This window comes from Hippopotamus amphibius, chromosome 3 (assembly GCF_030028045.1).
Source record: "Hippopotamus amphibius kiboko isolate mHipAmp2 chromosome 3, mHipAmp2.hap2, whole genome shotgun sequence".
In the NCBI taxonomy this organism is placed as follows: Eukaryota; Metazoa; Chordata; class Mammalia; order Artiodactyla; family Hippopotamidae; genus Hippopotamus; species Hippopotamus amphibius.
The window spans coordinates 115,798,109-115,811,145 of record NC_080188.1 but is presented as its reverse complement, the minus strand read 5'-3'; the positions used below and the strand labels follow the sequence as shown (position 1 = coordinate 115,811,145).

The 13,037-nt window shown below is 55.3% G+C and overlaps 2 protein-coding genes across 7 annotated transcripts in view; both read right to left on the bottom strand.

The window, feature by feature from the left end:
- The window catches only part of TMEM132A (transmembrane protein 132A), a 14,449-nt gene extending 7,880 nt beyond the window's left edge, over positions 1-6,569 (bottom strand). For 2 of the 3 annotated variants that reach the window (XM_057727900.1, XM_057727901.1), the window contains exons 1-3: positions 3,783-5,034; positions 1,095-1,309; positions 670-888 (exon numbers count right to left, since the gene is read on the bottom strand). In XM_057727900.1, the coding sequence (XP_057583883.1) occupies positions 670-888; positions 1,095-1,309; positions 3,783-3,891 (543 nt within the window). In that variant the 5' untranslated portion in view covers positions 3,892-5,034. Of the gene's footprint in view, positions 1-669; positions 889-1,094; positions 1,310-3,782; positions 5,046-6,508 lie in introns of those variants that run through there. The other variant, XM_057727903.1, reaches the window with a different exon arrangement.
- Positions 5,103-13,037, bottom strand: TMEM109 (transmembrane protein 109). Of its 4 annotated transcripts, none has more exons than XM_057727907.1 (4): positions 12,905-13,037; positions 8,112-8,356; positions 7,109-7,211; positions 5,103-6,698 (listed from the first exon to the last, which is right to left on the bottom strand). In XM_057727907.1, exons 2-4 carry the CDS (start codon positions 8,346-8,348, stop codon positions 6,307-6,309), a joined length of 732 nt encoding a protein of 243 aa, XP_057583890.1. In that variant the 5' UTR covers positions 8,349-8,356; positions 12,905-13,037; the 3' UTR covers positions 5,103-6,306. The 4 variants fall into 4 exon arrangements, with proteins under 4 accessions (XP_057583890.1, XP_057583888.1, XP_057583889.1 ...); XM_057727905.1 differs by having other exon boundaries at positions 8,112-8,359; positions 12,839-13,004; XM_057727906.1 differs by having other exon boundaries at positions 12,839-13,004.

The following is a 13,037-nucleotide window of genomic DNA, read 5'->3' as shown; positions in this document are numbered from 1 at the left end:
GCACTCAGGGCAGGAAACCCAGAGCTGGAGGGGTCCATGCAGCCAGGGCCAGCGTGGGCCAGAGACTCATCTCAGGTGACACAGCCAGCTGGCCTTGTGACAGGCTAGGTCTCAGAACGCATCTCCTGGCCATTCTTCCACCTTTGGGAACAGCCTCATTCCAAAGTGAACCAACCCCAATGCCTCCCCGTAATCACGCTCCAGGACCACCCTAACTACAGCTCAGGCTTCTCAGAATCCCATAGCCCACAGAACACCTCTGTCCAGTGCATTCCTGTGCTAGACTGCAGAAGAGTGGAAATTGCAATAATAAAAGTAATACTAACAATAATATAAGCACTCGCTGAGGGACTGCTCTTGTGCCAGGCATTGTGCTAACAGCTGTTCTTGCACCCATCTCATTTATCGTTTATTCCAACTCCATATGAGAGTAAGAATTATTATTATCCCATTCTACTGAGGAGGAAACTGAGCCTCAGAGAGATAAAGTTACCTGCCCAAAGTCATGTACAACGGACTGAACTCCTTAAGGGGCCCTAAATAAGAGGGACTCGTGAAAGCCAGCACAGCAGGAATGGAGTCAGTGGTGAGCCCTCTCTTCCTTACTCTGGGACCACCCTCTGGCAGGCCCAGCATCAGGACCAGCCCAGGTGGGGCCCTCCCACTCACCTGGAAGCGGCAGGCTCGGTGAGCAGTGCCTGCAGGGTGTGTGGCGTGGAGCCGGGCACAGGGCAGGCTGCCGGGCCCCGGGGTCCAATCCTGCCCTTTGAGGTGGAAGAGGACGCGGGCGTGGGGCTCCGCTGGAGTCACGGCTGCTTCCACTGACACAGCCCGCACATCCCATGGGACGGGCCGTTGGTGTGGCTCAGTGACCCGAGGAGGGACCACCTGGAGGGAGAACAGGGATGCTTAACAAAGCAGGGGACGGGGAGACGCAAAATCCCAGGCTGGCAGCAGAGAGCCTTTACGGGCCTCCTTTTCCCCCTCTGGAAAACGGGTAGCACAGCCATGGCTGGGGAAGGGCCCTGAGCTGCACACAGCAGACCTTGGCTCTGAGTCCTGTTAGCCCAGGAGACTCTGGTGGCCCCTCTTACCTGCTGAGTGGCGAAGGGTGGGTAGGAGGCCTGGAGAAGTGGCTGGGCCCTGGGCCAGGGCTGCAGGAGCAGAAAGGTCTCAGATCGGGAGCCCAGAGAGGAGTTGGCAGGTGGGTAGCGGCCCACCTGCTGCACGCGGAAGTGCTCAGGGGCATCCAGGAGCTCCAGGGCCGCCGGCAGGTAGACTGGGTCCAGGGGGTCTTGGTCACAGTCCACTGAAGAGGGAGAAGGGGGCAGTATGGTGACAGCCTCAGAGCGGGCTGGGGCTGAACTCGGCTTTCTCCCAGGACACAGTAGTGGTGGGTGGTGGAGGAAGAAAGGCGCTGTAAGTGTCCCATCCTCCCAGGATGTGGGGGGAAGTCTCTCCACTTCACAGATGAAGTAACTGGGGCCAGGATTTGAATCTACATCTAGGACTGACTGCCAGCTTCTGAGTCATTCCTTCTCCTGCCTTCCACAGACCCAGGCCTTCCTTGTGCCAGCAGAACCTTCTCAATGTCTCCTCCTCCCCCGTCATTTGCCTCTACCTACGTGCCTCTGACACTGAGGCATTTGTAGGGTACAACGCTCCCCAGACAGGGTCTATGTGGTAAAAGATGGTGATGGTGAGCTTTGTAGAAGTAGAGACCCTTTCTCTGCCCCTGGGTCCTTGGCCAGACTTGGCTGGGCATCCACCCTTCCTCCCGTTGCATCATCACCATGGCAACCTTGCACTGGTTTCCCAAACTTGCTCCCATCTGCCCCATCCCCACTGGGTATTAGAGTGCGAGTCTAGGATGGGGGGGGGGGGGGGCGGTCAGGAACCATAAGCCTGGGGAGAGAGTCAAAGTATTCAACAATCGGAAGGGCAAAGGACCCCAAGATCATGTTTAGTTTCTATCAGCTGACTATTAGTTAGCCCTAATAATAATAATCAAACTTTTTCAAAGGCAAGCGATATGTTGGCTACTATTTTAAACACTTTACATGTATTAACTCTTTTGGGTTTCGTAATAGCTCTGAGAACTAGGTTCTATTACTATTAATCCCATTTTATGGTTGTAGAAAATGAAACTGAGAGGTTCAAGGGTCCCACAGCAGGACCATGATAGAGCAGGGAGTCAGAGCTCAGGCACCAACCACTACACACCCTGCCTCTCCACCCTCCACCTCTCTCCACCCTGTGCTGCTTTCCACTGTGAACCTTGCGGGCTTCACTCCCTAGACTGTGAGTTTCCCCTCATCAGCTGCGTGGCTCTTCCCTCCTCTTTCAGGGCCAAGAGTGAATGTTGCCTCCTTAAGGAAGCCCTCTTTGATTACTTGCCCTCCCACCCGTCTCCGCAGTCTTTTGCATCCCTGGTTGCCTCCCCTGAATTAGTTATCTTCCTGTCTGTTGGCTGGGAGCCTTGTCTTACTCATCCCGGAATCCCCCATCCCTGGAGAGGATGTTCTGGGAGCATGGAGACCAGCGTTTACATCCTAACTTTGCTTCGATGAAGCTTGGGTCATTTAACATCCTGGAGCCTCAGTTTCCTCACATGTAGAAGGAGCATTTAGTGACACGGGTGGACAGGGGAGGGCTTTGTAAACTGTGGCACGCTATCTAGAGGAGGGGTTATTGCTGCTGCATAATAGATGTGACAAGGCTTTCCTCTTCTCTCTGTGCAGGGGTTATTAGGGCTCCTGCTGGGTCCCCTGGGGAGGGGAGCAGGTGGCTGAAAGCAGCCCTAGAGCCAGTTCACTCTCAGCCCCACTGCTGGGCTGGGGGACTTGATGGTTTCAACCTCCTTCAAGACCCTCCCCACCAAGGAGCATATGGCTGAGAATCTCCACTCCCCCCCACCCCACCCCCCAAGTGTAACAGGTGAGTGACTATGGCTCCCTGGGGGCAGACCCTGGCTTCTGGTCCTCCTCCTACTCCATTGCCTGGATAATTACAAGATTCTCTGTGGCCTGACTCCCACGGACTCCCATCACTCAGGGCCCAGCTCTCTTGTGGGGAGGAGGGGGGCAGAGATTGCCTCGCTATTCCCCACTCTCTGTGGCATCAGCAGCAGTAGCAGCTTCAGCCCACGCCAAGGGCAGTCTGACTCCCACCCCAGGGCACAGGGGAGGCGCTGCCCGTTCCTCCAGTGATCCCCATACTCAGGAAGGCACGGGTAATTCCTGGAGACTCCAAGGTCAGAGAGCTCCTTGGGGTGGGGGTAAGGAGGCTGCGGATCTCGCACGTCCTGGGCAAAGGGGCTGCTTCCCGTTCCGTGGGGGCTGGGTTGATGTTTGCGGGGAGGAGGCTAGGAACCACGGGGCTACAGCTCTCTGGACCGCAGATTAAGGAGTTGGTGCGTGCCAGGCAGCGGGCAGCAAGGTTAGACGTCCTGGCTGGAGGGGAAACTCACGGAAGGTGCGGGGACACGCCGGGGGTGGGAGGATGGCGGTGAGAGCCCGGGGACCCCAGTGGTCCTGGGTCAGGAAGGAGTTGCCAGGTTATGCAAGTGAGGAAAGCAATAGAGGCGCGCGGCTAGGGGCCAGATCCCAGGGGTGAGACCTCTCCAACCCTCAGGGCACGCTGCGGGGCGACCCCGCTCGGGGTTTAGTCCCAGAACTCGCACGTTCCCGGCTCCCGAGCATCCCTCGCGCCCGGCCTGGGCCCCGGCCCGGGCCCCGGCCCGGTTGACCCTCGCCCCGCCCCGCTCCGCCCCTCCCGCTGACCTCTCACGACGTCCAGAGCGAGGGCCACCAGGAGGCAGAGCCAGGGGCCGCCGGGCCCCCGGGGAGCCCCTGCCGCGCGCCCCGCCATCCCGGGGCACATCCTTCCCATGCGAGGCGGGGACTAGGCGGGCGGCTCAGGTGGCCGCGGTTCGCCCGGCATCTCCCGGCCCGACCCGGCCGACTGGATTACTGTCGCCCGCCAGTCCGCGGGTCCGCCCGCCCCGCGGCTGCAGTTCCCAGACAATGGAGCGGGAGCAAGAGCAAGAGCTGGAGCAGGAGGGTGGGAGGGAGCGAGCACGGCTCACGGGCTGCCCCTCGGCCCCGCCGGGTCCTAGTGCCCTACGGATCCCGGAGCCCCAAGCGCCCCCGTGCTAGAGGTCCGACAGAAGGCCGCTTCCCTGGGGACTGAACAGTAGGGGACTGACTTGCCTCTGCCAAAAGGGACACGGCGACGTGTTTGGTTCGCTCCCTCTCGGAAGCTCCTGATCAAAGAGGAAAAAGCCACCTCCTCTGCCTCACCCCGCCCCACAGGCAGCTCACCTATGAAGGCATCTGACCCCTGAACCAGAACCAGAATTCAGGGACATAAGGAACCGAGCTCAGGGGTGGAGAGGGGATGTGAGGGGGCCAGGAGGGCCAGGTGACAACTGCCTGAACCTGCTCTGACAGAGGAAGGGCTCCAGGTGCAGGCAGCCCCATCCCTGGGAGAAACCCACAGGCCTATGAAGAGTGAGGGCTGCTCTCTGCTCCAGAGGGAAAGCCTGCATCCCAGGTCCAGCCTCCCGGCCCAGCCTTGCTAGGAGTGTTAGGAGAGATCCAGAGCAGGGCACCTGGCTGCACTGCACACTGGCCTCTCCTGGGCAGCTTAAAAAGGAAAAACCACACCCCGGCCCCTCCACAAAACGCCCAATCCAATCTATGGACCTGGTTGAGAACCATGGCGCAGAAACGCCCATCTGGCGGGGAAGCAGTGAGGGCAAGCAAGTCTTTCCCTGGCTGGGGGCCAGCTTCCCTGCTTCCACACACAGGGGTGGAAAGGGTACCTTCCTCCCCCTCCCCAACAGGCACACCATTCCACAGAGCTGGTCAGTTCCTGGAAGTTTGGTAACGGGGGCATGCCCTCCTCATTCCTCACACCCCTGGAGGGAAGGGTACCTGGTACCACCCTTCTTCATGCTCCCTCCCTTTCTCCCAGTTTCACACTACCTGGCATCTGCAGGGAAGAGTCTTGAAAGCTGAGCAGCTCCGCAGAAATGGGTTTAGCTGGAGAGGGAGCAATCAGACCCAGCCAGATGTTGAGCAAACACATTTCATTTGGAACGAGATAATAAAATAGCGTGCACTTTATTTAAAATCAACCAAGCGCTGATAAAAATATATATGTCACTGCAGCTGTGATTCCATATCCAACCTCAACAGTAAGAACTGGGCTTCTCACTCTTCACATCATGTGTGGGGCCTGACAGAGGAGGCCACCCACCTCCACCAAAGCCTCGAAGGAAGAATGAGCACCCTGGTTGGGGGGGGGGGGGGGGGGTGCTCAGCTGCAGAGCAGAGCATGAGAAGGGAAGGTGCTGTGAGGTGCATATCTGCTGTCTGCTCTGCGCTCCTCCTAGGCCACTGATCAGCGACTCCTCAGTGGCAGTGATGAAGAGAGAGATGGAGAACTGCCTGGAGCTGTACAGACAGGAAGATGAGCCCTTCTTTCTCCTTCAGGGTCTCTGAAATCCCCACAGGGGATCTCACGGCCACTGCAGGGTCACACTTGCAGGCACAAACCTACAAAGCAGTCATCTTTTGCTCTGGCTGAAGGGGAACCAAGATTCAGAGAGGAACCACCTTCCTCTTGACACAAAGGAGCCCCAGAGCAGTTTGCTGCATACAGTACGGCAGCCAGCAAGCAGAGGGCCCTGCCGGCTTGGATTAAGGCACTTGTATCAGACTCCATGTATATCCTGCCCCAGCCCCACGTAGGAACTTCCCCACTTCCCTTCCCCTCAGGCCCCATGTGCCCTGCCTCTTCCCCACACTGGGCAATGAAGGGAATAGGTGCATGCCTTGAGGAACTGTGGTTCGGTTGGAGTGCAGGGCTAGAAGGAGAGAAACAGGAAGGAAGCTGGGGACTTGGCAAAGGAGAAGCTAGAGAAGGACAGGAGCAAGAGCATTGGAGGAAGACAAGGCAGCGGCTGAGTCACGGGAAGCCACTGGCAGTGATCAGAGGTGTTCGCTGAGAGCAGACGTGGAAGCTGGCGGGAAGCCACCCACCTGCCCTGGGTAAGACAGGCTGGAGCAGGGAAAGGGTGAGGACAACCAACCCCAGACAGAGAACCTCCAAGGACAGGGCCCCTGAGGGCCAGCGAGGGGGTGGCCTTCCTCTCTCTTGGCCAAGGGGGCTGGTGCAGAGATAAAGGTCTTGAGGGTTCGGAGACAGGGCAAGAAAGGGGCCGGGGGCTGGAAGGAGGGCTGTGCGACCCAGAAGCAGCTCGGCTCTTTGGTATGAAGGTGGTGGCGGCGGGTGTTCCTCTCACTCCTCCTCCACGCTCCGGGGCCCCTTGGCCGCTCGCCTCTGCCGCCAACGCAGCTCCTCCACCTGGCGTTCCAGCCCCCGCACCTTGGCCTCTAGCTGGGCCCCTGAGGCCCGGGTGCCAGTGAGCCGGCTCAGCAGGGCAAAGAGGGTCAGCAAGGCCAGGAGGAGCAAGGCCCGTGTGGAAGGGTCGGGCACTGACCTCACCAGGGCCACAAAGGCGGCCAGGAAGAGGGCAAGCTTCAGGCCCCACAGGATCCGCCCCAGCAAGGCCAAGACCAAGCCGAGGAGCAGGGACAGCAGCCAGTAGGCAACCAGGGCCCCCGCTCCCCACAGCAGGAAGGTCTGGACCTGGGCGGGGCTGAGCTTCAGGCCCTGGGTGAGGAGATCTCCTGGAAGGGGAGAGAGTCACAGAATCAGCCACCCCGGCATGGTAAAGGGAGAAGGGGTCAAAAACCAAAAAAAGGGGGAGGAGCCAAACCCCCCTGCCAAGGAAAAATCCTTTCCCATTGGGTCACAGAGCTTAAATCTCAGCTCTGGCTCCAACTGACTGTGGGGAGACTACTTCCCTTGGTTGAGCCTGTTGCATCTACGAAATGGGAGTAATTCTCTGGGCTGTGAGTGACAATTACATGAGATGCTGTGGCTGAGCACAATGTGGCAGTTGCTCGCCTCTGGGGAGATATGGGAGGTGCTGAACACACACCTGGGGAAAAGTCTAGACCCTGAAAAGATAAAACTCCCACAAACAAGAAATGACAGGCTAAACTCAGGCTGACCTAACCAGTTCTCTGCCACTCACCTTCTAGCCCCAAGGCATTCAGCAGCTGTGCGGTGATCCCAGACACAGCGAAGAAGGCCACAGAGATGGCCGATGAGATAGCCCACATCACCTGAGCCAAGGTCTGTGGGAAGAGCAGGGTATGAGATGAGTCCATAATTAATGATGCTCTTCTCCTCCGAGCCTCACCACCGCTGCCCACGAACGTCTCCCCCTGCTTCTTGGCCTGGCCCAGTGGTCCCTTCCACAGCCACCTTCCAGTGCACGGGGATGGACAGCAGGCCATTTCTCCTTCCTGAATTGGAACCCAGGACATTTGGGCCCTGACTCAACTGATGTGCTGGAGTGCTTTGGTGGTGGTAGTGGGTGAATGTGGGCCTGTAGGGGAATCATCGAATCCCTGGAGTAGCCACCCTGTAAAACTGGGGTTCTCCTAGCCTCCCAGGGAATCATGAAGGTGTGTGAAGTAACATCTGTGAAGGGTGAAGATGCTTCAGTGAAAAAGTCAATCAGCTTTTCTATATTATGAATTTTATAAATGATTGTTTCAGCTGTTTAATACGACCTATCGAAAGCATGCAATAAGATGCTTGGGATGCCATTAGGTAGAAGAGCCAGGCCTGCTTTAAGCCCTTGAGTCATCTGCACCCCCACCTCTACAGGTGAAAGTATGGACTCAGGTCTTGATATTTTGCCAATTTAAGACTTTGGGTCAGATTTAGACCAAAGCCAGACTCTATGGTTGCTGGGAAACATGGGTTGATAAAGATGGCTTATTTCCCAGCCTTTCGGGCAAAAAAGGGCAGGAATAAGGGAAAGATGGGGGTAGAGCTAAAGGCCCTGGGGTAGGAATGAAACAATGGGAGTGCAAAAGGCAGGGACTGTCTGGCTTCATTCTGTGGACCTGGGGCTCTCTGCACCGGGGATTATGATACACAGAGGATGTGGAGCCAAGGTGGGCGGCCGTGAACAACGGCTCCTCTGTCCTCAATGCATGTACCCGCAGCAGTAACACCTTCCTTACCTCGGAAATCAGGTGCGTGGTTTCTGGCCCAATCCAGGCATCCAAAGTTTCCCGCACAGATCGACCTATCTGGCTCAGGAGATCAACTGGGGCCTCTTTCTTTTGCTGGCCTGGTGACACAAAGTCTCGATGGGACTGGGATGATGCTGAGTGGAGGAGAAGGAGGGCCACTAGGACCATCAGGACGACTTTGAACAGCTGCCTGCCCCATGGGGAACTGCTGCCTGAGCCTGCCATGGCTGGGTCTGCTAGAGAAGAAGCACAGGGTGAGCAGAGGGCCCCAACTGGCAGAGAAACCCACTGTCCCGGGCAAGACAGGCCCCAGCACCCTCCTCCGCCCCTCCCTGTTAGCTGAGAAAGGCAGAACTGGGACTTTTAACTTAAGTTGGGCAAACCATCTGATTCACGGGTTCCTCTTTCACGTTCTTTACCACCTGCATATTAACCAGCAAGTATTAGTCAATGCCTTCAGGTGGATGAGAATATGTCTCTAAGGCTTATTCCAGTCCTAAAAACCTGAAGGCCTGCCTTTGTGTCTTAGGTGCTTTGGGCATTAAAAAAAAATTATGAGACTAAAAGGCTTTGTCCCCAAGGAGGTTATAAGCTACTTAAGATAAAGCTGATATTCATATTTTACAAAAACTTAAAAAACAGCACTCAAATAGGATTACCACTATATAATGACATAAAGAAAAGTGCTCAGTTAGGCGCTCAAATAAGATGCACATAGGCCATTTGCTCTGCAGGAGCATCACATGAGGTGGGCATTATCCTCCTTGCCACTGTGGGTAGTGAGGAGAAGAAACTGACACTTAGGAGTTAAGCATTTGCCCAAGGTCACTGGGCTAAGGAGAAAGGCCAGGATTTAAACCCAAGCTTCTGCTTCCAAATCGCAGAAGCAACAAGAGCTGTTCATTGGAATCACCTGGAAGCTTCACAAAAGACCTATGCCTCTGCCCAAATCCTGAAGTTCTCAAGTCACCATTTGGGTGTGGCCTGGGCCTCGATCTGCAAAAGCGCCCCAGGGGATTCCACTGTGCAAAGTTGAGACCCACTGACAAAGAATGACCTCAACTCCCCAGCCCTCAATGTAGGCAAGGAGTTAAAGCACAACTTTCACGGAAAGATATTATTAGCAAAAAGTTAACCACGCGCCACCTATCTCGTTTAATCCTCACAACAACCCATCCCGTAGGTATTGTTCTTATCCCCCATTTTACTGATGAAGAAACTGAGGAAGGATAAGTAGGAAGTGGGGAAGCCAAGATTTGAATCCAGGTGCATCTGACATGAGACTCCTTACACACACCACTGTGCTGTATCCTCTCCAACTTAAGCCTCAGAAGTGATTTGGAAAATCCTACAATAGATTATTCATAAGCTAAAATAGACTTGGCATCTACTGATCCACTCCATGAATTACTGGTGACAATTCCCTTAACCGCTTTGTGTTCTGTGCTCTGGTCTCGTCTGTCTGTCTGTAATGTGATGCTGTAGGCAAGTTAAGACCCAACAAGTATTGACTCATTGAAGTACAGGTGGATTCAGCCAAGAAAAATGTTTTCAGTTCCAACTTCTATTTGCCACCATGCTTGAGAAAAGTCAAACGGCACCAGCAAATCCCCTGTTCTCTTCCAGGCTCAGAAATGAACCTGCAGCTCCAGGGAGTTTCCATGATTCAGACCTGATGAACAGAGGCTAAGCCATGACCCTGAGGTAGGTGCAGCCAGGTGTTTGAAGTTTTTGTAGTTACCAGGGCACTCGGAGTCGGCCAGAAATCTAGAGCCATCAGGATAAAGGAGAGCGAAGAGAAGATATTCCCATTCTTGTTTAGTGGGAAGGAGCAGGGTCCAAGAAGGAGTTATAAAAATATAACATTCAGGGCACTTTCTGGCTCTGAAACAGCTGCTCTAACTCCCTCCTGAGACCTGTGGGTAAAGCAGGGCTGCAAAACATGCAGTATATAGGGAATGACCTCCAGTTGGGAAGCTTTCTACTCTTTTTGGCTGAAATCAAGAACCAGATGGTTCCTGCCTGCCAGTGGTCGGAGATGAGGAATGCATAGGTCAGTTCCTGGTCTATCTGGGTCATGACCACACTGGGGACCTAAAGAGCAGGGTTGCTCTCTTGGGTTGGATTCTGTATCCAAGGACCTCCACCAGGAGGGATCAGATGTCGTCTCTTCCTTTCTAGAAGGTCAGGGTGACGTGAGCTGCTGCCCCCTTGGCAGACTTCTGTGTTCTATGCCAGCCTGGACTTTCAGGCAGCCGTTTGCTTTAGTCGAGGGGTGCTGAGGGACCTTGAAATAAATTCTCCATGGTGAGGCCAGCATTGCCCTGCCAGCTTACCTTCCGAAGGGCACCGGAAACCAAATCTAACAGGATTCTGGCGTGTGCCCTTTGCAGATAAGAGAGCAGATTACTGGCTGGTCCCTTTCTTCCAGTTGTTTTAACAGGATTCCTTCTCATTTCTTCTTCAGCAAGAGTCTAACCCACCACCTTTACGCCTCCTCATTTCGACCCCATCAAATACTTTTAATAAAGAGAAGCCATGGTAGTCAGGAGCTGAAGCAGTCTTGAGCTCTGTGAGGAAGGATGTCTTAAACGTCTTCACCTCCTGCAATGCCTGACCTCAGACAAATAGCAGGCACTCAACAACAACAAGAAACTGTGTGTGTGCGTGTGTGTGCACGCGTGTGGTGTGTATAGTGTGTGGGGTGCTTTATAATTTACAAAGTGCTTGTTCTTTCACCATCTCATTTAATTCCTACAACAATCTCATAAGATACTGCTACACTCCACATTTTACTCCGAAAAGAATGGCTTAGAGAAATCAAGTGACTTCTTCAAGTTCACACAGCAGGACTGGGACTTGACTCCAGAACCCAGGATCTAAACCTTGCCCTTTTGCTCATTCCACACTCCCATCCTACCTCAGTAAGATATGGTCCCTGCCCTCAAGGTGCTTAAAGTTCTGCCCCCGAATCAACAATCTCAAAGTGAGAGGACATCCAGACTCCCACGAGGAGACCATCCACCAGAAGGTGACCCACTTGCTGGGCTCACATGTCATGGTGCTGCAGCAAGAGGTATGAGGAAAGCAAAAAATTGGGGCTAGAACTGCCACTTTTGTTCAGGCAGCTGCAATATGGCTCTGGCAGAGACAGGCTGAGTTGGGGAAACTGCTTCATTTAACTATGGTAGTGAGGAGGCACATATGTTTAGCTGTGGTTTGCTAAGAGGGCAGGGTGAGGCGGTCCCCACACCCCCTGCCAAGGCTCCTTCCTCCTGGTAGCTTCCTCTAGCACTATGAATCACGACGTGGCAGGAGGGGCAGCTGACTTAACGCCCTCTGGCGGCTCTGATTTCCCCATCATTATGGGAACTGCCCCCTATGGAGCAGCGGTTGTCAACTCTGGTTGCCCATCAGAAGGGCCGGAGCCTGTTCAACCTAGAGTGTCTTCCCCACCCTCCATCCACCCCAGGGCTTCCTTACTCAGACTCTCCCCAGAGATGGGCTCAGACTTCTGTTTTTAGAGTTCCTCAGGGATTTCTGATGCATAACGGGACAGCTGCCCCAAATGATCAGCAGCACAGGGAAAAGTCTACTGTGAGCAAAGCCCCCAAAGTGCAGCAGTGAACAAAGGACTCTAGACTTCCTTCTGTCCCAAGCTCAATTCTGCCACACACTAGAAGTCACCATCCTCTGCCTTATTACTTAACCTGAGTTTCAGCCTCCTCAAATACAAAATGGGGTCAAATGAGGTTAAGAGTTATTGCAAGGAGTTAATAAGTTTTTGCAAGAACTTTGTAAACTGTAAACATCTATAAGAACTTTGCAGTACACAAATTCCCAATATACCACTCATTGCATTGTAGCATCATTTAGCAGTTTCTATGCCTGCCTCCTCCATTAGACTTTGAGCACCTCTCCGTCAGACTTGACGGCTAACTCTTCTTGGAATAGCCAGCGCCTAGCACAGAACAATGGCTGATAAATGCTTGTTCAGTGAGTGTTAGAAGCCCGCCAAGAAGCGGTGAGGGTAGCAATAGAGAGCCCTGGAGAGGTCCCGAGAGGAGGCTATTTTAAGTTGATCCAAATATGCTGCGGCCACCCGAAAAGCACAGCTGCGTGGAAAGGAAGCTCCTAGACCGGGTGAAGCTGCCACTGAGGAGAATGAAGTCAGCGTCCTGGCAGGTGAGGGCAGCCCCCGCTAAACCCCTGACAGCTGCTGCCCCGCAACTGTTTGGGGGCAGGGCGACGGGCAAAGGAGCAGCTTCCCAGGCGCACGGCGCCTTCCCCAGAGCCCAGCCTTGCCAGACAGGGTGTCAGTGGCATGCATGTGCTATTTCGAACCGCGTGTCCCCTGCCAAGGCTGCTCGGTGGCGTTGCCGGCAAGGGACGCGGCGCGTCCCAGGGGTTCGGAGTACCCCAAAGGGCTCGGAGAGACGCCGCGAGAGGCTGGGCCTTGGGCGAGAGTCGGGGGCGAGAGGCTCAGCGCTAGCCTCGTCCCCCAGCCTAACAGCCACACGGCCTCGACCGGACCTCGCAGCAGTTCTTGGAACTCCCTTCTCCCCGGAAACGCGCGCCTCCCCTGTCACCTAGTAACGACGCCCCCTGTTGCATAGCAACGAGGATCCGGGTCCCCAGTTAGTCTCCCCGCTGCTGGACGTCGGACCCCTCCCCACTGGTGCCCACCAGGCCTCGCGGGTCCGCCCTGGTCTCACCTGTAGCGGCCGCCGCCACCCCGTCCCGGGTACAGCCTCCGAGCGCCGGTCTGGGCTCGCACTCACCGGACTCCGGCCACCGCTGCTCTTCACGTGCGACTTCACTAAAACGCGCCTCTAAACCCGCGCCCCAGTACTGGGGCGTTGGTTTACCGTCTGCGCATGCGCACGGCGGGACGCGCCCGCAGACCCGCTGGCC